This window comes from Saimiri boliviensis, chromosome 5 (genome assembly GCF_048565385.1).
Source record: "Saimiri boliviensis isolate mSaiBol1 chromosome 5, mSaiBol1.pri, whole genome shotgun sequence".
Classification (NCBI taxonomy): Eukaryota; Metazoa; Chordata; class Mammalia; order Primates; family Cebidae; genus Saimiri; species Saimiri boliviensis.
The window spans coordinates 78,327,353-78,352,484 of NC_133453.1; the positions used below are offsets into that span (position 1 = coordinate 78,327,353).

General features: G+C 38.1%; 2 protein-coding genes across 7 annotated transcripts in view; one reads left to right on the plus strand and one right to left on the minus strand.

The window, feature by feature from the left end:
- The window catches only part of LOC104649919 (uncharacterized), a 71,617-nt gene extending 51,897 nt beyond the window's left edge, over window positions 1-19,720 (plus strand). Inside the window, exons 5-8 of the mRNA XM_074400177.1 lie at window positions 3,393-3,487; window positions 6,858-7,084; window positions 9,487-9,548; window positions 11,383-19,720. The gene's annotated coding sequence lies outside the window, so the exon portion shown is untranslated. The remainder of the gene's footprint in view (window positions 1-3,392; window positions 3,488-6,857; window positions 7,085-9,486; window positions 9,549-11,382) is intronic.
- Window positions 19,721-22,434: 2,714 nt separating this feature from the next.
- Window positions 22,435-25,132, minus strand: part of TANK (TRAF family member associated NFKB activator) — a 92,554-nt gene continuing 89,856 nt past the window's right edge. For all 6 annotated transcript variants that reach the window (XM_074399594.1, XM_074399593.1, XM_074399595.1 and 3 more), the window contains exon 8: window positions 22,435-23,315. In XM_074399594.1, coding sequence (XP_074255695.1) covers window positions 23,139-23,315 — 177 coding nt within the window. In that variant the 3' untranslated portion in view covers window positions 22,435-23,138. The remainder of the gene's footprint in view (window positions 23,316-25,132) is intronic.

A 25,132-nucleotide genomic window follows, 5' to 3' on the forward strand; every position in this document is an offset into this window, starting at 1 on the left:
TCTCCTTTCCCATTCACTTAGGGTAGATTGGGTGATCTTCAGACCAATGCAGTGTGGATAGAAAAAAGAATGTGTTGGAGTTGAGGTTTAAGACTATGGAAAGTTTCACCAGCTTTTTTGTACTCTTAACCATACATTATGAGAAGAATTTGTTCCAGGAAGCTGTTGTTATTACAGCCTGAAAAAAGAAAAAATGTGTAGCACTCAAATCTGACCTGTAGCTTGGAGCAGGGTCCCTTTGTGTCCCGAAGAACACTGCAGTGTGACAGCTGACCCAGATACCCATAAAAGAAATATTTGTTGTTGTACACCACTGCGATTTGAAGAAATGCTTGTTACAAAGCACTATTGCAGAAAAACCTGAACAATACCTTGCAATTACACAGCTAAGATCAATGAAACAGAGGTGAAAATCTGGAACTAGATAACAACGTATCCAAGAATTTAATGGAGAAAATATGCATTGCTCAGAAGTGGTGTGGGGATAGTAATTAACCATTTGGAAGAAATATGGTTAAATCTTTAATGTATACTTCTAAAAAAGAAAAACTAAGTAGGTTAGAGATATAAATGAAAAATATGAAAATATAAAGATAATATAATTAGAATAAAATACAGAATTTTTTCTCACTAATGTTATAAAGAATGTCTAAGAATGATATCAAAGGCATTAATTGGAATGCATAAAAACTTTGATGAAAATGACATAAAGTAAAAAGACTAATGACATACTAAAAAATAGATATCACAAAAAATTAATATTTGTAATCCTTGAGAAGTGTGTACAAGTCAATAATAATAAGTTGTATATGTCAGAAGAAAAGCAGAAGTAAGATAATAGCCCATAGACACATGGAAACATGATAAACTTCATTAGTAATTAAATTCTGGAAATTAAAAGAAAGAATAAAATATAATTTCCAACCTGTTGGAATGTAAATGATTTTTTTTTTTTTTTTTTTTTTTTTGAGACGGAGTTTCACTCTTGTTACCCAGGCTCGAGTGCAATGGCGAGATCTCGGCTCACTGCAACCTCCGCCTCCTGGGTTCAGGCAATTCTCCTGCCTCAGCCTCCTGAGTAGCTGAGATTACAGGCACGCGCCACCATGCCCAGCTAATTTTTTGTATTTTTAGTAGAGATGGGGTTTCACCATGTTGACCAGGATGGTCTCGATCCCTTGACCTCGTGATCCACCCACCTCGGCCTCCCAAAGTGCTGGGATTACAGGCTTGAGCCACTGCGCCCAGCCTGTAAATGATTTTTAAGATAATATTAACATAATGTATTCTGAAACTTTGCAGAATTTGAAAATAAAAATTAAGAAAAGAAAAACCAGTGTAGAAAAGCTGTGAGAGCAAAATGACTATGACCTCTTTTGGAGGACAGTTCAGCAATAACACATATTTTAACTTTTTTTGCGTTTAATTTTAAGACTTTTGTCTTATGCAGACTCATTGACCTAGCATTTCCATTTCTTAAGGAATAATCTTGTCAAATGTGAAAAGATGTATTACAATATTTAAAGTAAAAAACTTGAAACTACTAAATGTTAATCAACAGAGGATTGATCAAATAAATTATAGAATAGACATAAAATAAAATATTCATTTTAACAGTAGCCATTAAGAATTATGAAGATCTGTATTAATGGACATTAAAAGACAGCAGTGATTATATATTAAGGGAAAAAAGGAGGCTATAAAACTATGTACAGTGTGGTCTCATTTTTATAAATATGTGAAATGTATGTTAATATAATTAATTCTTGAGGAATAGGCAAAAAACTATGGTAGTTTTTTCTCGATGATAAGTTTATGGTTGATCTTCATATTATAGACTAACAGAAAATACTTTTAGTCTTTAATATTGAATGCCTTCTACAATGATAATATATAGTCAGAAATAAAAGCAAAACACTTTCCTTTTTGAAATGAAAAAATACATACAAGCAGTATCTTCTGCAAATATGGAAAAGTTTATAGGACTCAAAATGGGTGATACCTATTGTTTCCTCCTTGTCTAGGCTCTCATCAATTATTCATGGAAATCCTGTTGTACTAATAATTATTTTTCATTCATTACTCCTTTGCATTCCTTTTCAGAGAGTGACAGGTATTATGCTGTGCAGTCATTTATATTAATCGAATATTCTTTATAATATTTTCTTACGCCATGTTTACATGATTTTTAAAAATCACATAAACAAAAAAACAGTTACATTGGCTAAATTCTTAATATTTCTACACAAACCAGTAATTTTATCTTGAACCTGTACTGACCAACTTGAATGGACCAATTACTTTTGGATTATTTTTAAGATTAAAGTCAAGAAAATTATAAAAATTAACAGTTTCCTTCAGTTATTTAGAGGAAAAATTAGAAAAAAGTCTTCAATGAGACAAATTAACTTTACAAAGAATAGCAATTAGGCAATTGATATAGTATTATACATATCTCTATCAATCTGTAGATAGTCATACAAATAAAAAAACCCAGGGATAAACTAATAAACCATAGAACGTGTGTAGGATCCATATGATGAAATTTCAAATTTTTCAAAGGATCGCAAAAATTTTTGAAAACTATTTCTAAAAAGAGTAACTGACAATATTTTAAAGCTGTCTCATCATTTATAAATTTAATGTAATTCTGTTTAGGATTTCCAATACGTTTTTAAATTAGCTATGACATTACCTTTCTTTTAATTGGGCAGCCCTCCGAATCAGAATAGGTCTAGAGAGAGTCCTAAAATTTTTTTTTTTTTTGAGACGGAGTTTTGCTCTTGTTACCCAGGCTGGAGTGCAATGGTGAGATCTCGGCTCACCACAACCTCCGCCTCCTGGGTTCAGGCAATTCTCCTGCCTCAGCCTCCTGAGTAGCTGGGATTATAGGCACGCGCCACCATGCCCAGCTAATTTTTTGTATTTTTAGTAGAGATGGGGTTTCACCATGTTGACCAGGATGGTCTCAATCTCTTGACCTTGTGATCCACCCGCCTCGGCCTCCCAAAGTGCTGGGATTACAGGCTTGAGCCACCGCGCCCGGCCCTTAAAAATTTTTTATTATGAAAATAACATGGGCTTCTCCTGAAAAATTCAGGCCATGCAGAAGGTGTTAAGTGAAAAATATTGTCCTTGGCCTATATCCTGACTCCTTAATCCAACTCCCCAGAGGTAAATCATTGTAAACAGCTTTAAAAAAATTGTGGTAAAATATACATAAAATAAAAATTATCATTTTAATCATTTTTAGGTGTACAGTTCAGTAGCATTAGGTACATTCACATTGCTGTGCAATTATTACCACCATTCATCTCTAGACCATTTCCATCTTGCAAAACAGACTCCTCTGTACACCTTTAATAATAACTCCCATTTTCCCTTTCCCTCAGCTCCTGGCAACCATCATTCTACTTGACGTCTCTATAATCTGACTACTCTAGGTACCTCAGATGAATGGAATTATGCAGTATTTGTTCTTTTGTGTGTAAGTAGCTTTTTAATAATCTTTTTGAACGTTTTTTCAAAGACATTTACAAAAATTTTATGACTAATGCTTGTTCATGGTAGAAAATACAAACTGCCTAAGAAGATTCTTTATAGTAAAAAGCAAAAGTCCCTCTTCTCCACAATGTTCATTCCCACTCACCAAAGCTAACCATTATTAATACTTTTTTGACCAATCTTCCAGAATGTTTGTATGTATCAATAAGGAACAGCCTCACATACACATGAGCATGCACACACACTTCTACACTTTTTCTGACATTTTTTAATTTTAAGAGGGCTAATATATATATTGTATAATTTGCTTTTTTTACTTAATATATCTTGAGTACTTTTTCACAGCAAAACATGTTCTTAAGTGAATTTTTTTTAACAATGTAATTCAGTATAAAATGAAAGAATAGTCAAGAATGACAAAGAAAATTTTGGAAAACTACTGACTTGCAATACCAGATATATGACTATATTATTAAAATATTGTGATAAAGGTAGAAGAATAGAGAAATCAGTAGAGTGGAAATTAATCTAAGGAGAGGACCTTAGAAGTTAATGCTTTCAGCTAAATTCAAAAATCTTAAAGTCAGTAGGAAAGAAGTATATTATTCAATAAACTTGCAGGGATAATTGCTTAACAGTTCAAAAAAAAAGATCAAATCCTCTCCTCACATGATAAAACAAAATAAACTGCAGACATATTAAAACGAAACAAAAAAATCATCAAATATGTAGAAGAAAACAAAAGTGAATATTTTAGCAGGGTGTAGTCATGCTTCCCTGTAGTCCCAGCTCCTCTGAAGGCTGAGGCTGGAGGATCACTTGAACCCAAGAGGTCAAGGTTCCACTGAGTCATGATCGTCCCACTGCACTCCAGCCTGGGCTACAGAGGAAGATTCTGTCTAAATAAAAAAGAAGTAAATTAAAAATAATGAAAATGAATATTTATCTGACCTTTTGTGAGGAAGATTTTATTCTTCTTTTTTTCTTCCCAGATGGAGTCTTGCTGTGTCACTCAGGTTGAAGTGCTGTGGCGCAATCTCAGCTCACTTCAACCTCCACCTCCCAGGTTCAAGCAATTCTCCTGTCCAGCCTTCTGAGTAGCTGGGATTACAGGTGCAAAGCACCACGCCTGGCTAATTTTTGTATTTCTTTTAGTAGAGACGGGGTTTCACCATGTTGGCCAGGCTGGTCTCAAACTCCTGACCTTGTGATTCACCCACCTTGGTCTCCCAAAGTGGTGGAATTACAGGCGTGAGCCACCGAGCCCGGCCGTGAGGAAGATTTTCTAAATGGACCACTAAAGGTAGATATTTTAATGAAAACACTGTAGAAATTGACAATTTAAAAGTGAAAAAGTAAATAAAATATGATAAAGTTTAGCTTAGAAAGATACTTGTAAGATGTATGGCATAGTGTTACTATGCTAATCTTACATAAATAATTTTCTATATAAAAAATTAAAAAATACAAACATCCCAACAGAAAAAAATGGATGTTGGATAGGAATAAATATACTATAAAGCAATATGTAAATGATAAATATATGAAATTATTAAAATTTTCAATTAAGCAAAATAACTAAAAGAACAATTTTTTTTCAAACACCAAATTAGAAATCATTAAAAACCTGATAACATTTAGTGTTGGTGAAGATATAGATAAATAGAAAATCTCATCTACTTCCATTTGGAAGGCACTTTAGCCTGTTAAAACTTATTTTTAAAAATCTTTTTGACCATAAAATTTCCCTTTTAGAAATTCATCTGGAGGAAGTAATTGTACATGTATGCAAATATTTGTCTACAGAGATGTTCCCATAGCATTGTTAATGATATAGGAAAATTAGTAATTATTGGCCGCGCATGGTGGCTCATGCCTGTAGTCCCAGCGCTTTGGGAGGCTGAGGCAGGTGGATTACTTGAGGTCAGGAGTTCAAGACCAGCTTGGTCAACATAGTGAAACCCCATCTCTACTAAATAATACAAAAATTAGCCAGGCGTGGTGGCGCATGCCTGTAGTCTCAGCTACTCAAGAGGCTGAGGTAGGATAATCACTTGAGCCTGGGAGTTAGAGGCTGCAGTGAGCCAAGATTGCACCATTGCACTCGAGTCTGGGTGACAGATGAGACTGTCTTAAAAAAAAAAAAAGGCTGTTGCCAAGTACATAGTGTTAGGGAACTTGTTAGATAAAACTATGGTGCATTTATACTATGGAATACTATAGTTAGTACTTAATGACATGGGAAAATGTGATATATTTTAAGTGAAGCATCACTCATAAATGAGTAATGTTATATATCCTAATTATTTTTAATACTAGTGCATAGAAATATATATAAGGATATACTCTAGAGGATTAACAGATTAACAGAGTAATGATTTTTATTTAATTATTTTTGATATTTCCATAATTTCCACAATGAACATATATCACTTTTGTAATCAGAAATAATGTTATAAAAATAAAATACTTTTAAAAAGCATTTATAATACATTGTTATTTAGGTTTTTCCTCAAGTGATTGGCTGCTCTGCCTTAGTTTGCCCAAGTCCCAGGTAAGCTTCTGGGTACTTGATTGAAAAAACAAATCAAGTAAATCATTAGACTAAAAGTACAAGTCAAAGAGCTAAAATATATATTTTCATTTTTAACAATGAAATATGACTATTATAATTAAAATAATTCAATTTGCATTATATGCCTTTAAATAAAGATTAAATGGACCTCCCTCACATACCAAATTATTATGTAATCCAGTTTCATTTTTAACTAATGGGAACACAAATTAGTATAATTTTATAATTTAATACTCAGCAATAAATCATATTTTAAAATAGAAGAAACTAAATATTTTTCCATAAACCATCCTTAGGGAACAAAGCATATCATAAGATATGACAAATAAGCTTCTAGTTCTAGGAAAAGTCTTTATTTGTTCTTTCCAGAAAATGAAAATTTGCTGATGACAGATATATATATACATATTATATGTAGTAAAATGATCCTGAAAAATCAATGAAATATTGAAATTTTAAGTGCAGGCTGGGTGCAGTGGCTCACACCTGTAATCCTAGCACTTTGGGTGGATCACCTGAGGTCAGGAGTTCAAGACCAGCCTGACCATCATGGTGAAATCCCATCTTTAAAAAAAATTAATTAATTAATTAAAAAATAAAATAAATTTTAAGTGCAAAGCATCTGATTAAACTGCCTACTCTTGCTCATATATCCTTTTTTATTTGCTATTTATATTAGCAAAATAAACTTTACATAATGCCTCAAATAGTTAATGAATATAAAGCTCTAAAACAGCAAATATGTATTGTAATAAGATCTTTTGGAATCTGATTTCAGGTACCACTAATTTGACAGGCAGTATGATAAGGAACAATCTGTATGACATGCAAACAGGAGGGGTTAAATTCCAAGCACAGCCTGAATGAGAAGTATAACTCATTTCCCATAACCCAGATGCGTTTTGAACACATCTATGCAGTCTCCATGTGAAACCAGGTGCTGTTCCCAAAGGAGAAAACACTGCCCTCCAGTGGTCTTCAATGAAGAAATGGAAATAGTTTCAGGTACCATGATAGTAGTAGTAGCATTTACACGAAACATGGTGTATTTATCTAGTCTCATTTTTGGCTGTATTTCTTAAGCTGAAACACATCTACAACTGAGCATAAGGACAAAATTTCCAAGATAAATTCTAATAGGTAGTTACTCCAGTTAGATAGGCATGTTAACAAGAAGGATTATGAATTTCTGACCCCAAAAGCTGACCATTTATTTGATTATCAAAATTGGATTATGTTAGCAACCTATAGTTTCTCACTTCCCAGATAAGAAAGAAGAGATTTCATCTCTATGTTTCCCTTGTTGGCCAATTTTTTAGCTAAAAGACATTTAAAATTGTACAGCAGGCAGAACCCCAGGGGACTGAACAGTGTTCCAACATCCTTAAAGGCTTCCCATCACTTGAAAAACCAAATTCTTCCTCCTGTTTCTTAAACTAACCAAAGTAGGCAAAAGCAATTTTTAAAAGTCTTTGTGTCTAGCATTGGAACTTTCTCATATTTCACACCATTATATAAATGTCACTCTAACCTATATGTATCACAAATGCTACGCTAAATTAGGGCCAAATTTGCAACCTAGTTTAACTGGGTTTCCTCTTTTTGCAAATGCAGTTTTTGTGTCTGCATTTAGCAATGCATACAAAACTGTCCGTGTAGCTAACTGCTTCAAATTGCTAAATTTGAGGATGGATGTGTAGATCTCCCAGTCTTTATGTATGTGCCAAAGCAGTCCTGTTTCTAGTCATATAAAGACTTCCTAATCAAATGGACCTTGACTACATTGCTAAATTCTTGGACCACTTCACTTACTCTTTTGGATTTAGTAAAGGAAAAGATAAGAATTTTAAGAGGGGAAAGAGTTTTCAAACCTCCTCCATATTTCTGTCCTTCAGAAACCAGAGTGGAACTACAACGCATAAGATAAGACTTTAGAGTCTGACAGCTGTAAAGCCTCATCCATTACAAGCTATGTGACTTAAACTTAGCTTCATTTTTCTCATCAGTAAAACAAAATCATGTTGGGTTCATTAGGTGATTATTAATGATTGAGTGAGAGAATGTACATGAAGTGTCTAGCACAGAGAAAGGGCTTAACCAAGACATTATTATAATTCTATCACCATCACTTCTTAGACTATTAATCCAGTGTTGAGGTAAATTTCCTAGAGGTATGACTTTCTAAAATTTATTCCCATTTGTCATCTTAAATAATGTTCATCATTCAGTTTACTATATAGAAAATGTCCTGAGTCCTCCACATACATTTTTTAAAACAAATGCCTTATGCTAAGAGAAAATATTTTAACATCACATTCCTCAAATATAGCACCTTTAAGTATGAATCAAGTTTTTCTTCTTTTCACTCCCACAGAAAATGGTATCCATTATATAATCACCGGGATTCACAAAGTGCTTTAGGATGTAAAAAATGACAAACATTAAAATTGTAATCATTACAACGGTGGTATAGTAATTAGACATATTTGGGTATATTGTAAATTTAAAAGTTTCTGAGCTTGAGAAAATAAAGTTCCACAACCATAATTGTTCTAGTTATTTAACTTAATATACATTTCAGAGAGCAAAATTACTTTCTTTAGGAGATTAATACACCATCCTTTGAGATGAAGAAAAACCTACACATTTTAACAAGACATTGTTTGTTCTTATCACTACCTGTGGTAAGGAGCTTTTACTGAGCCATGATAGTGCACCTTTATCTCCTCCCTCTGTGTATACTTGCAGCATTATAACACATAGTTTTATCTGGGTAAATTTACTGAGTATGGTCTTTACTGATCATGACATCTCATCAATAATCTCATTATGATACTTTATGTTATACAACATTAAATATTTGATTACTCAAAATATTTCTTATAACTCAGAATCAAACTGTTTATGATTTAAAACAGAATGTACTGATGAATGGAGAATGCAACAGTGATTGGGTAAATGTTTGATATTTACCAAACTCTTAGAAAATTTTGGGACAAAGTACCATTTAAAGATAAAGCAAATAAGTACTTCTAAACATTGCAATAGTGTATATGTGTTACACTGAAGCCTGTGTATAAGCATTAACTAGGTACCAATAAATGCAAATAAACTTTGGTTATAGCTTATCAAAATTAATCTCAAAATTTGACAATTAAACATATGAATTTGTAATAAACATTCTGAATTTTTAAAAATGTATCATATTTGTAACAGTGCCAAAATCATCTAAAGTCAGAACACTTTTTAGGTATAATTATATTATTATAATTCTCTACCTTGACAGATGACAATTTTAGAACACCCTAAATACAATTTCTAGTATATGCACTAAAATAAAATGTAACAGATAGACAACTCACCATAGTATAAGTTAACACATTCAAATTTAGTAATTTATTTTCCAGGTGGAAACCAGGCTTCTTGGAAGACTTCAAACTATGCCAAATGGTCTGATTTCACCATAGAGGTAGGCACTAGAGGACTAAATTTACTTCTGTGTAATTTTTGTTAGCTACATTTTACATGCAAATGTCTATACAACCATGTTAATGAAGTTAAAGAGAAGAAAAGAAAGTTGGCATTCCCGCTTTTGTTTTATTCCAAAGCAACTTTTCAATTGAGTTACTATCATTTTAAGCCATTGTTATTTAATTATAAGAAAACAGAAAAGTCTTAACAATGCATTCAAATTGGATTGCAAGTCAAGAAATGCAATATCTTACTTCTAAATAAAATTTAGATTTGACATTTTTTTCCCTCATACCTTCATGGCGTTCACAACGCAGGATCCTTCTAGTGGAATCAGACAAAAAAAAAAGTTTTGTTAATAATAACTATTTAGAAAAGTTCAATTTTCTTATCCAGAGTTGGTTATTTAGAGGAAAATTTGTTTCCTGCTTATCAAGGGGCTCAAAATTTTCTGCACCCCAAGTGGAACTGAATGCTTAATTGACAGTTATCCAAAATGTTTTTTCCAAGAAATAAGCAAATATATTTAAATTTGACATGGGTAAATTTCCTATAAAAATGTTGATATTCAAGATTCAAAGCCCATATTGGCAATGAAAATGTGAAATATCCTTTTAGATGGAACATTAACAATGTAAAATTTGTCTCATTATAAGAAAAGTGTGCCTACGGTATATGAAAAATAATGGTTTAAACTAAACACACAGTTGATTTGCAATAAAACTGAAAGTAATATCTCCAGAAGTGTAGGTGATAAAACGAGAAAGAGAGAGCAATAATGATTGTAACTCTGTATTTATGGTATAGGTTACAGCCAAGACTGGATACAATCTTATCTCATACATACAAAAGAATAAAGCAAAAATAAAACCTCCTTCACCCTCACACATTAAAAGGAATCAACATCTTGACCCAAAGTTAAAACTCCTAGAACTTAGAGATATCTGTAAAACCCCCAACACCAAGGTTTCTGTAACCTGTCACATCAGAGAAATAGGGAGATCTTCCACCATGGAAATATGATCATTAAGAATTCACAGATTATCTGAAAAAAGAAGAGTGGGAGAGGAAGACTCAAGGCATTGGGGAAGCCTGCTAGGTAAATGCCAGGACCTTCTTGGGGCTTAGACCACCAACCTAATCTAGTCAGAACTACTGTAGGACTGTATCAGGGCAACAGATTACTTAGTGTGTGAAAAGTGGCGTGGGGGACCACGATGTTAAGAAATCTAACAAATTCATAGATTTTTAAAAAAACATTTGAGAGTGTTGTGTTTATACATGCTGGGCAACATAAACCATAAACCTTGCTGGATTTCTGCAAACTACTGCGTGGAGGATACAAACGACATTCCTGTCAATGGGAGGAAGAGACAGACAGAATCAAGACAGAGATAGGCAGCACCCCCAGGATGTGAAGCTTCTTCCAATTGCAAGCTGTAGTGGAAGGAGATGATGACACCCAGAACAAAAAGTCTTTTTCATGAGGATGCTAAAGCCCTTGTTTTGTGATCTTTGTGTACAGAAAGAATGATCCATGGAAAGGACTTAATTTCTCAATTTTCTGGAATAAAAATATAAGGGCTTTTTAGTTATTTTAAAGTTCTTCCTGTAGAGCGTATTGTTGTGTTCCATGAAACAGACAAAACTCAGCAAGACAACAAAGACTTGATCTGCAGGAGAGAAGGTATTAAAGAGCAAGTCCTCTCCAGAGGGTAATTAATCCTTAGTCATTCATCTTAGAAGTCCCAGTTACAGTTAAGGTTAATGTTCAGGTAGCTTCTTTCTATTTTCTTTAAAAATTTTTTTAAACATTTTTTTTTTTTTTACAGAATGTTATACTATTAATTGCCAATTTGCATATGTGTGCAGCTGCTGTTTTGGCTCTGAACTCAATCCGATAAGCTTGCTGGAGGTATCGCAGAGCACTTGGCAGCTTTCCTATTTGAAAAGAAAGCCTCTCCCCTCTACAGAACAGCTGATCGTCTATCAGCGATAGACCCTGATGGCGTGAATTACAATTACACTACTTTTCACACTAAATCTGGGTGATAGCTACTTGGAAAGAAGTTTCATCATTTTTTACCACAAACTGGAAAAAGAATTACATGGTCATGCTGTGCTTTTAAAGGCAGTTTGGTTCACTTTTGTCTATTTAACACCTAATTCCAAGAAGTCTATAGGCATCCAGATATCTGAATGGTGTGTAATGAATTCACTGTTTAGATTGAAGATTTTAAAAATCTACCTCAAATTACATTTATTAACAGGGCGACCAAGAAGTGTTAAAGTTGTTAGACGCTTCATTTATTAAATAATTTGTGGGTATTTTCAGTTGTCATATCTAGAGTCATGGGGTTTGCTTATTTTTTTAATTAGCAATCCAAAACAATGCTACTGAAATTTAACAATTCATCACATAATCTTGGGCTTTTCAGCTGCTAATGTTAGATAATTCAGATTGTTACTTTGATCTGTTTATAAATGATTTGGGTTGCATTGTGCTGTGAGCAGAACTGCAGCAGCCCAGGCAGATGAGCTTTCTCTTATTTCCTGAATTGCTCAGGATGGTTGAGGGCCCTTCCAAAAAATGCATTTGAAGGGTTAGGTTTAGCATCTAGCAAAAGCAAAGAAGTGATGGGGCAGGAGGCACTAATAATAACTTTATTTATCATCATCACTTATTTAACTTCATTATTAATTTACATTTTCTGTCTGTTCGGAAAACTGAGGAAGGGCCTCTTTGCCAAATTACATTTTGTTAGAATCCTCCATTTCTCTCATTTTCTGGGACTTTAGAGAGTACCGTCTTTCCTCTTCTTGAAAGAATCGGCCAACCATCAGAAAATTTAAAAGGCTCCTAAACATCCTTTTTCTTTCTTCTTTTTCTCCTCAGCCCTCTTCCCCTCCCATCTTGACATTTAAATCCATTTGTTGGGGGTGGGGGTAAACAAGAGTTAAACCCACCTCAGGCAGCAGAAGTGGAACACATTAATCCTGACGTAGTTAACCTAAGAGAAAAATAGATTTTGTTTTCCTTTTTTAGTCGCTAGCTTTATTAGGTTTCTCACTCTCACAGATTATCCGAAGACTACCCATTGATTGATCGCCCGTAGAGCTGCATTTGGTGTAAAGAAAAAACTCACAGCTTTATTGGCTCTCAGGAGACAAAACAAACAGAACAAGATATTCATATTAATGCAAACAATGCAACAAATGAGGGGAAGAATCGCCCGGCTGAAGCGAGGCCCAGCGCGGCCGCGGCTGGGGGCGCTGAGACGGGCCTGAGCGCCTCCCGCCCGGTAGCCGAGGTTTCCTGGCATCCCCCGACCCTGGGCGCCCGGAGCAGTCGGTCGCCCCGGCCTACAGCCGGCAAAGAGGTCCTGGGTCCGGGCGCGCAGCCCCTGCAGGGCCGCAGGCGGGCCAGGCCAGCGCCTGGAAGAGGCCTCCTGTCCAGGCCTCTGGGAAGGGCCTGCCTCGTTCGGCCCCTCAACGCCCCGCAGTGTGGCACTTGGAAGGGACCTAAAAGTGCTCCAGCTTTCTGCTTCCTCTTCCCTAGGCCTCCTAGGGGCCCATTGCCCGCATCTCAGTTTCCCTTTCCGGCAGGGTCACGGGTGAGAGGGAAGGATTCTCAGGTGTCAGCTCCTAACCGCCCCGAGGCGGAGGCTAGAGAGACGCCGGGGCACTGTGGAGGGGAGGAAGCGGTGTGCCACGAATTCTCTCTCTCAAACGCTCACGTTATTACGGAGGAGACTTTATAAACACTTTAAACACAACACAAACCATTTTATCAGCAAAAGCGAGGGGAGGAGGGCGTATGGTGAAGGCTGAGAGATGCTCAAGAAACCCCGAGACGTTCCCTGCGGAATCAAAAAGGAAGAAAGAAGATTCCGGGCGGAAAAACAGATATTAGCCCCACACCTATCCGCTTCCCCAGCTCCAAACTAGGTGAGAACCTGCTAAGATTCAATTTCATATCTATATAGTCAATGTGATATTAAAAATAGGGTTGCCAAATATTGCGTGGGGCATTCTTAGAGTAAAACATTGTTATCTACCTGAAATTCAAATTTAACTGGGCATCCTGTATTTGTATTAACTAAATCTGGCAATTCTAACTAAAAAATATTTTGCTGAAGAAACCATACAAGAAGGAAAGCTCATTGTCTGATGTAATCAAGTTATTGGGGACATTTTAAATGAAACCTTGCCTGGAGAAAGAAACTGAGTTGCTCCTACAGCATACTTTTGTAAGCACACGGTATGGCGAAGGAGGAAGAAATGACTGAAGCGACTTGGAAATGTCCTTACGTTATATTTGAGAAGGAAGTGGCAGTCATTTGTTGCCACTTCACTAGGAAATGGACCTGAGTTCCTTCCCTAAGATTGGTTGATTGGGTCTCACCCACATAAACCGTCCCTTCCTAGCCAGCAGAGCATACCCTAGCATGTCTGCAAGTTAGCTATAGTGGTTACCATGTTGGCATTAGTGTATACATTTTTGTTTTCTTTTTCTTCCTTTTTTTTTTTTTTTTTTTTTTTTGAGAGGGAGTCTCGCTCTGTTGCAAGGCCAGAGTGCAGTGGCTCCATCTCTGCTCAGTGCAACCTCCGCCTCCCGGGTTCAAGTGATACTGCTGCCTCAGCCTCCCAAGTAGCTGGGACTACAGACACCACCCAGCTTTTAGTTTTTAGTAGAGACTGGGTTTCACCATGTTGGCCAGGTTGGTCTCAATTTGTTGACCTCGTGATCGGCCTCCCAAAGTACTGGGATTACAGGCGTGAGCCACTGTGCCCCACCCCCAGTGTATACATTTTTTTTAAAACCTTGACTATAGAGCCACGTTATCCATTGGTATTTAGTTTATTTTGAAAAAACAAAAACAAAAAGTTGAGTTGAAAACTTTAAAGGCAAAGTCTGCTTTGAGATGTATCAAAGGCTTTAAACCTAGAAATAGATTTCATCAAATGGGGTCTTGCAGATGCTGAAAGAAAAGGCTTTTGCAATGCCAATAGTAAAACCTCAGGAAAAACGCAACAAAATAGTGGGTCTTTGCATATTGAAATGTATGTGAGAGGGTGAGGAGTCAGCCTGCTGCTTACATTGCTTCCCCAGCCCCAGTTAGAGAGAGCTTTTTCAAGCAAGCTTTATCACCCTTACTGATACTTTGGATCCCCAGTGAGCTAGACTTCCTTTTAAGCCAGTTGCTTGAAGTGATCTGAATACACCCGCACAGGATGCCCCTTTATCACTGGCGGGTAGAGCTATTTAACAACTGCAAATGGAGAAACTATTTGTCTAATGAGTGCAGTTTTCAGAGTTGATTCACCAATACTCTGGGAGGAGGATAATACAAGGCTGAGACCTCCTTCTGAGCTGCACAGCCTTCTCCAGACAGTGAAGGCCAGCTCTGGAACCAAATGAAGTATTTGATTGGTTTAGAGAATGTTTTAGTTCCATATCAGTAGTTTTAGAAAATACGTAAGCTCACTTCAAGTTGATGCTAGTTAGCTATGTATTTCCCCCAGACAATCTCTAACCTTTGGTTTAGAATTCAGACTGTTAAAAAACTTAGCACTGCTGGGCACAGTGGCTCAAGCCTGTAATCCCAGCACTTTGGGAGGCCGAGGCGGGTGGATCACGAGGTCAATAGATCGAGACCATCCTGGTCAACATGGTGAAACCCCGTCTCTACTAAAGATACAAAAAATTAGCTGGGCATGGTGGCACGTGCCTGTAATCCCAGCTACTCAGGAGGCTGAGGCAGGAGAATTGCTTGAACCCAGGAGGCGGAGGATGCAGTGAGCCGAGATCGCGCCATTGCACTCCAGCCTGGGTAACAAGAGCGAAACTCCGTCTTAAAAACAAACAAACAAACAAAAAAACCTTAGCACTGTGGTTTGGCAGTTATGGTTAAACTCCATACTCTAGCGGTACAAATCGTTTTTAATATCTTCTCGCATGTTAGTGTCTCAAACTACAAAAATACGTTCCATGACTTGTTCTTCTCTCATTGGAGCAGGCCTGAAAGATGCTCAATGCCAGGTGCTTATTCTAGCAGAAATGGACTGGGGCCCTTGTTAGAGTGATGATAAATTAACAGCCTTTTTAATTGATTGATTTTGGAGTCTGGCTCTGTTGACCAGACTGGAGTGCAATGGTGTGATCTTGGCTCACTGCAACTGGAATGGGGCCCTTGTTAGAGTGGTGATAAATTGACAACCTTTATGTTTGTATGTATATGTGTATTTATTGAGATGGAGTCTGGCTCTGTCACCCAGACTGGACTGCAGTGGGGTGATCTCAGCTCACTGCAGCCTCTGCCTCCCAAGTTCAAGTGGTTCTCCTGCTCTAGCCTGCTGAATATCTGGTACTGCAGGCTCTCACACCTGGCTAATTTCTATATTTTTAGTAGAGACGGGATTTCGCCATGTTGGCCAGGCTGGTCTCAAACTCCTGACCTCAGGTGATCCACCTGCCTTGGCCTCCCAAATTGCTGGGATTACAGGCATGAGCCACCTCGACTGGACAGCAACCTTTAAATAATAAACCCCACTCCAAGTGTCAGGTAATGTCAGACCCCCTACTCTCTTTGTGGTTTAGTAAAAAGATTTCGATAGGAGTTAGGCTTCTTCTGAAACAAAGTACAAAGTCAGTAAAAAAAGTATATTTTCTTTAAGCTAAGGGCTGGTTATGGAAAACAGTGGAAAAACAGTAGTTTGAAAGGCTGGAGAGCCTAAGTTGAGTTCTAACTATTTGAGTAGGTGTGAGGGACTCATTTATTCTCTTTAGATACAGTGTGTGTGTGTGTGTGTGTGTGTGTGTGTGTGTGTGTGTGTGTTTTGTCCACAAAAAGAAAATTGAATTAGGCAATCTTTCATATTTTCTTATTTTAAAAACAACTATGCCCTGACTTAAAGTGAGAAGTTATCATTTGTATACTCCTTCCAAAGGATATTAACAAGATAGTTTTTGAATGTATTCATGGTAGAGCCCTAAACAACAAAAGACACATGGGCACGTGCCAGGATAGCCAGGCATTCTCGATTCCAAGGAGACATTCAACCATGGGAGATGGGTTAAACATAAAGGGTTGCCTAGTCAGGTACAGTCTCTGGAGATGTATGAGTGACTTTGAGATATCCATAACCCTGTATAGACAGGACAAGAGGGTAACATGTTTGAGAACTTACTTCAGTCCTATTAGGGGACTGATACTTCAGAAAAAAGAGGACCACAATAAAATGAAAGCTATAGCTATGCAGTAAATAAACATGGCATAATCACTCTGAATATGCTAGTGCTTGGTGCACTTTAAAGTGTGTGAATTCATCCATGAGGAGCTCTGAGGATGGAGAAAATTGGCAATCTAGGAACTGGTTCTAGAAATGACCCAAGAACTTGCTTCTTTATATCTTTTTAGGTGATAGAAAGTGATGTTTCTTTTAATTTGAGGCCTTCTTGAACTGTAAGCTCCAACAATCTTTCGCTCAACAGACTTCATTCACATTCTGAATCTGGTTTTTGTCTCACACATATTAAATTTTACAAAACAGAAAGAAACAATAGAGCTTATTAGGAAAAACTTGTTTTGAATAGTAAATTAAGCATAATGGAAATAGGCACATGTTTTAGCACGGTTTTTTTCCCCTTTTTTACCAATTGAACATTTACATCTTTTTCAAAGTGCTGTGATTTTCCCCTTAAGTCTTAAGCTGGCACCACACACTTTCAACAAATAAGACTTACATCACTTCTATCTGCTGAGAGAAATCATTGTAATAATGTGGATTCCAAATGCACAGCCTTCCAAAAAAGAGTTTTAGGCAGTCACCCCTAAACTGTATTAATCAAATAAATGTGGCATTCTAAGAATCCGAAGAACTACCTAATTTCAAAGACAGTGTAAATCAACTGGCAGCTCTGACTAGTTTCAAATTATGCCCTGTTTTCAGAGACTGGAAACCTGAACGTTCAGAGGTACACCTGACTACATGGTGTGTTATTAAGAGATATGCCCCAGGTGGAGGAATCTTCAAAGCCAATATATTTTCTTTTATAACTGGTGTCAAATTGATGTATATATTAAAAAATCTTGGAAAATGATCTCAAAAAGGAAGTAACAGCCCAATGAGCCATATGTTCAGGGAACCTAACAGGTTTCCATTGGGACCAAATTTCACTTCACCTTTTTGTCCTTATGTGCAAATAAAAACTTATCTGTAAATACACCGTTAAAACAGTCATGCAAATTTGTGAGGTCTGTAGACTGAGGAAAAAATTACACTAAACCTATAAAAACCAAGTTATTGGAAGACAAAGAATTTGGTGAGATATGTAACAACATGGAATTGAACTAAATTTATTTGAGCTCTATAGGTTCACAGCTTTAGAGAGACATTGCTTATGTAGAATTGGTTAATGAAGCAAAGGCTGCTTAATTTTGACGCTGATGGAACATCTGAATCTCCATGTTTACATGAATAAATATAAAGTTAAAATTTGTTTTGCTGTTAGATAGGTTGCTATTTTAACAGATTCAGGCACAAGGGAATTTTCCAAATGCCAGCTAATACTGTAGCACCAAAAAGTCTGCGATATGCTAAGGGCAGAGGCCTGCTTAGTGGTTTTCCAGAGTAGAAACCAGAAAGCATTAACACTTACTTAACAAAATCTTTTATGTAACTCTTCTAAGATTTTTCAACTTAAAAACTTTAGAATGTTCTGAATGATTTTAGTAGATCTTAAGTTTGCATTCAGCTACTCTACTGGTATGCCTGAGCATATTCTAAAGGAAAAGTGATTCTGTGCACTTGTGTAGTTTTTCACATGACTAGGACCAATGAGGATGGTATACAAATATCACAATTTACTCATTTTAATTTCATTTTTGTGTAATTTTATGAAATATTACAAAGCAAAATAATACAAATGAAAGTTGGGTGTATATATGACTGAACTTCAGCAAACCTTATTTTTAATTGATTTTTTAAAAAGGAACAGTGGTGTGTATAAAGTTATGCAAAGGTAAGGGTCAGCAGAAGAAAAAACTACAGTGCACAGGTTTTTACTCTGGCAGTCCATCCACGACTTTAGTGGGAAGGAAGTTTTATGATGTTTATAAGGTAGTTTAAGCCCGTAACAGTAAAAATATTTTAATGGTAGGAATAAAAGTGTCTTTTAAGCGCAACAATCGGGTTTTATGGTCAAAAAGTAGGAGGAGGTTGTATCAAATCTCAGGTCCCCGCCTGCCTCAACAGGTATGAAAGGCCTTTTTCAGCAGACTCGGGTTCTCATGGACTCTTTGTCCTGGGGCAGCAAGGATGCTGCTGTTTTTGACCAGCTTCTCTCAGGCCGGAGTATAGAACAGAGCGGACCGGCGGGGAGCTGGGCCTCCGGATCAGCCCCGGCCCCGGCAGCTCCGAAGTCTCCGCGGCAGTGGGGAACGCCGCCCGCTTCTGTCCAGGCCCTTCTCTCCTCGAGACGGTCTTCCGAGGAAACTCTGGGATCCCAGACGGCCCCTTATTCTAGTCTTGGGGTCAGGAGGTCAGGCCTTGGAAGCACAATTAATACTAAGGCCCTTTTTGTGTCTTCGCTGGGATCACTGAAACCTGGACGCGTGGCTCTGGTGAAAAGGGGGGCTGCAGGGGTCTAAGGGCCGCAGCGCGGGAGGCGTTACGGGGGTCGGGGAGCTGACCTCGCCGCAAGCCAGTGGGGCGCGGCCGCTGCAGATCAGATTGGGGGCCGCTGGAGGCCTCGGGGTGACAGCCTCGCTGGGGCAGGCAGGGCAGGGGATCTGCCGTCAGTCCTGGAGCCCTTGGCTTTTGTGGCCCTGCCACTCTTTCCAGCCCTGGCTGCCCCTAGCCTTTTCTGAATTCGCCTGGTCCCACTCGCTGGTCGACGCGTTCGATTCACCAGAAGCGAGTGGGCGTGAGAACGCAGGCTCTTCGGCCTCTTCCCCGAGACGTGGATCCTGGAACGCTGGCCCTCACCTCACCGCTCCGCGGAGTGGGCGCGCGGCGCAAGCTGCGCCCTCGGGCGAACCCGCGCGAGGCTGTGTTCGGCCCGGCCGGCATGGGGGGCCGCGCGGGGGCTCCCGGCCAGCGAGGGACTCGGTGGCGGTGGCTGGGTTCCACTCGCCAGCGGCGGGAAGGACGCGCGGGAAAGCGAGGGAGCAGGAAGCGGGTGGCGGCGGCGGCGCGGGGCCCGCTGGAAAGGAGGGAGCGCCGCAGGCGGGAGGAGGGAGCGCGGAGGAGGGAGGCCGGGAGGAAGGAGGGAGCGCGGCAGGCAGGCGGAGGGAGGGCTGATTAGCATGCAGCAGCGCTCGCGCGCCCGGCTCCATTGTTTTAACACCTCCCCTCTCCTCCGCGCCAATCTGTCACCGTTCAGCAGGCGAACGCTGCTGCCTCAAATGCTGCTCTTCTCAAATGAGACGGATAATTAGTTGCCCCGCACGAATGCCGCACTCTTCTCACCCCTGATTGCTATCACCTTCTTGCTCCTGGCAGTTTTGACACCTCGTAATCAGCCTGCTGCTTTTCTCTTTTCTTCCCGACTTCTGCTTCCCTCCCCCTCTTTCCTTCCTAGTTTATTTATTTATTTATTTATTTATTTATTATTTTAAATGCAATCCCGGTGCCTATTTGGGCGAGTCCTCCGCCGAGTTAACCTTCCGCGTATACATGTGTGCACATATCTGTATATGGGAAATCGGGTGTCTGTGCGTGAGCGGGGGGCGGGTTCGCAGTTTTGCGGGAAACACTGCTTCCACGCGGAGAGAATTCGCTTCTCCTAAAGATATTTTTGGGAAGGGAGGAGTTGGGGAGAGGGACGGGAGGGGAGAGTTGGGGAGACCTCAATTAATGCTTTAAAGATCTCTTAGAAATTAACAAACTGGGGAGTCTTGGAATCTGCTGTCAGAAGCGTGTTTTCCCCGCTCTCCTCTAACAAGCACTGACAGCCTAATTACTGTAGCTACAAGCAGCTGTCGAGGCAGCAGCCCGGGAGAGGAGGCGCCACAGGCTGGGTGCACCCGGCCGGCCACTGCGCCCAGCGGAACCGCCGAAGCACGGCCCGACTCGGGGACGATGGAAAGGGGCCAGGCCCGGCGCCCGAGAGCCCCGGCGAGCCGAAGGAGGGCCTGAGAGCCGGCGGACACGCTTATTGTTTCCTATTTATAAAGTCTTTACCTTGAAGGTTAAAAGATGTGAAGAAAGGAGGGGACGTGGGGGAGTGGGAAGAAAATCTTCTAAGCTTCCATCCACCCCTTTTCTACCTCCTCGAGCTCTCCCTCCCCCCGTGTTGGTAAAATAACCACGCAACCCGGGGCTGAGGGGGCGGGGTGAGCCAGGCTGGAGTGTAAGAAAGCAGATGTCCCCGCTGGCAGCAGCCTCAGCCTCCGGGGAAAGCTGCACCGGGGGGGCCCTCCCGAGGACATTCACCTCCCACTTCTCAGGCATCCCGCTCACAACTGCCTCGCCTCGGCGGGGGTGGTTTTTCAGACTCGGCGTTTCGCGTGTGCAGCTTTTTTACCTGGGAGCTGTTCTTACCCGGCCACGCTTAGCAGATGCCAAAAGCCAGCCCCTGCACGACTCAGTCATGAGACAGGGAGAGACCTGGCGGGTGCCCACTCCACTTTTCGAGCGGTGGCCCGCGCTCCCTCTGAGAGCAGGGCAGGGGCGGCTCTCCAGGCCACCTCTCCTGTGGCCCCAGAAGGTCTCTGTCCCTCAGAACGTGGAGCTTAAGGTGCCGTCGGAACCCAAAAGAAAACCGAGTTTGCTAGTCCTGCCAAAAGTGGTGGGGGTGGGAAAGGATGGGCTGGGGAGGAAGGTCAATGGTACACGTTAATTTGAGTCACTTTCAGAGTTTCCTCTGGTTGTCAGCAAGCTAGTAGGTGTCAACTGTGCTGAGAGGAAGTCTTCCCATCTAGAAAAGGACAGGGGAAAAGAAGAATCCCCTTTCACGAGATAGGTACACTGGTATATTCTGGCTGGTACACGCTGGGAAGTTATTTTTAATTGTGTGTGTGTGTGTGTGTGTGTGTGTGTGTGTATGTATGTGTGTGAGGAGTGAGAGGGGAATATGGGTGGGCGGGAAGCGGGGGGAAGGGAAGAAACTTGGATAATTGTCTAGGCATTTCCATTCAGCCCTAGTGGCAATGAAAGAAAGATGTACATGCCTCAGAACCCTTCGCAGTGAATACCTAATAATCACTATGTCACCTTGGTGAGGAAGATGTCAATACGATGTGCTTGGCACCGGGAGAAGCCGAGGCACCACTCGCATTCTTCCACAAGTTAAGGTTCTTCACTGTGACACAGAGGCCTGCTCATATTCCCCCATCCCACACCCTCCAGTTTAAAGCACTTGTTTCAAGAAGGCTTAAATTTCTGAGTATTGCAAATCAATGCTTACTTCATAAAATGGAAGCCATGGCTCAAACATTTTTAAGAATCAGGGGAAAAGAGAAAGCCAAAAGGCGAGAATCATAGAGAATAAAAATGAAAGGGAAGTCTCATTTTAAACAAATTTGCAGTCTTCCGAATTTGGTATCCACTCTCTCAAATGTCTTTCAATGGCCATCAATCAGGCTGCTAACAATGAATAACAAATTTCTCAACAAGAACATGAACATTTCTAATCTAAGTTAATAAATATGGATAGTCCTTACAGGGTTTTAGATTTGCTCCCATTAAAAACAAATGTTTCTTTAGAAAGTTTAGTTTGAAAAATAATTTTAAAATTCAAAGTGATTCACTAATTATAATAAATGCCACCGAGTCTGGTGGTCACCCTTCTATTAGGTTACTTAAATGAAAACATGAATTGTATAAACTTCCCTAAAAATGTGATTCTTTCCTTCCTTTTCTTCCTTCTTTTCTTTTATTCAGGAACAAAGAACACACTAATGATCACAACATAAGTGACTTCTTTAATATTTAATTAATTTCATCATGTAGCTATACACACAGTAAAAATTAAAGCCATGTATATTATTTTTAAAAAATCTAAAATGTTTAAATAATTCTACCAGCTTTTTATCACTATACAAAAAATGTATTAGGTTTGATATTTACAAAGATGTTTATGTTGTCTGCTATTTTTCTATTATAGGTTTATTCAAAGAGAATATCACATATAGCATAAATAATATATATTTTTCAATAAAAACACATTTAAAAAAACTCTAGAAACATTTGACATCACCAAATTCAACAGCTCTCACTAGAAATCCAAGCAATAAACTTAGATATTTGAAATAAACATAAATTATGATTATATAACTCTCTAAGTCACAGACATAATTTTGAATTATAGTAGTAACACTGTAAACATGAATATAAAGGATTATAGTTTTATATATAATGTTTTTTTGTTTTTCTTCTTTTGGGCTTATCTCTCCAAGAAAGAACACAATGATCTTTTTAAAAAATAAGAGTTATACAGTAAATCTAGAAAAAAATTCAAATAGCTGTGAAACTAGATTTTCCTATAAATGATCTTGAATTTAGTTTACAATCAAGTATTTATAGAATTACAAACCCAGAATCATCACACATAGAACTTGATATGTCTGTTTTCAAATGTGTCTTAAGTCTCTCCATTAAAGTGTGAATTAAGATGCCGAAGGAAATCCCCCCTGGATGTAATGGATGGTGGGAAAACTGCTTGACAGAATTCACATACTCGAGGTATATGCAGTTCTGAGTCTGTGCCACTTAGTACCACCGAGTCACTGTCTTGATTAGGAAAGGGCTTCCAAATGGGCTGCAGGAAACAAACAAAAATATCTTCTGTTACTTGTGTTTAAATTCAAATAGCATTGAACTTCAAATTTGAATTTTTGAATGAGTTATATATGAGCATATATATTTAATTCTCTAATATAAAAGCAAATTACTTTTCCACAAAGTTAGCATGAGGACACAACTTAATTCTTTGTTTCATAAAGGGCACAACAAAACTTTGATTAAAAATCACTTGGGACACACACAGATAAATTTTATCTTAATATATTTAAAACGATTGCAGCTTTAGCATGCAATTTTTAAAATCTAATGATCACAACAGCAGTAGTTTTGGAACAATAGTTGATACTCTAGACTTTTAAATTAAATTCTCTCTTTTCTATTTTACAATAGAAACCTTAAATTATAGGGGCTTTATTGTATATTATATAAGACATGATGTGTGTGTGCATTGTTTCTGAATCAAAATCAATTTCACTACTATTTATAAACAAACACAGTGAATACCTCATACATGAATCAGCATTATTTTGATTTTTAAAGAGAAAATTTTCCTTTTAAACTAATTAACAAATTTCACCGATCAGTTATCTTTTGTTTTTAAAAATGCAAATATTTAATCATTCAACAAAATCTAACACATGCAGTCTTTTGACTTCTTACTTTGCTTCTGTGATACAATACATAGTTTAGCCCTACTCATTCTTATGGCTGAATAAAGTAAATTTGTCAATAGTTGCCTGGTTAAACAATTATGGAAAATCATAATTTAACAGAACTACCTCCACTATAACAGCACATAAATACTCTTTCATAAGTGCATTTATTCTTTTTTAAAAAAAACTTCTAGAAGGACAAGAAACCGCATTTAGCTTAATAATAGGTATATAATAGATGTTTGTTAACTGGAAAATATTTTTCTGAATTGTGTAAACCATATTGTTTTTTAAAATTTCTTTCATATGTGGACACAGGTAAATTACTCTGACACAGCTAAATTCTGGCATTTTGAGAGGAATCACCTCATAAAGTCAAATTTAAAGAGACCCCTTGTCCTCCTATTACTAATATGTTTTTAAAGTCACACAAGCCTAGCCCAGCACCTGATACAAATATTACTGTTATTTCCCCTAACTTCTTTCATTCTGGTTAACCAATCATTCACATAAATAGTATATTACTAATTGAGGCACTTGGGTTTCACTGTCTTCTTATAAGCAGTTTACTGCTGTGTACAATTGGTGTAAATATACAAGGTCTGTCTAGGCACCCAGATAAATTCAAATATCAGTATGGAGGACTTATAATAATGCTGACTCAACTCCTTTCATAAGAAATGTCAGTTTTATTACAAAAAATAGTAATATTTAAAATAAATGTTATAAAATTTAGGGTAAAATAACTTTCTTTGGAAAAACTTCTTTGATAAAAGTATTAAAAATTATGAAAATATAAACAAAAATCTAGTTAGAGTTAACCTGATTTTAATTTTAATGTTTTCAGTGTAAATTTAAAAAGTACAAATCACTGTAATGGGAAATTGATATGGCCAAAAATAAAAATTGGTACTTTAAAGATAATTCTTATTAAGATATATAAAATAGTAAGAAATTAAATCAGAAGCAATTTAGCTTCTAAAGTTGGTAAGGCAATCTTCCACTCTCAGTTTACTTTCTAAGTCCATATTCATCCTTCTCTATTAAGAACGTTTAGTTCAGATTTGATCTCTTCATAGAATTTAGTTGGGATTCCAATACTGACTCAGCAAAGTAAAAAAGAAAATCACATAGAACAATAATAAGCGGATATACTTTAGTCTTTGTTACGGTAGCTTAA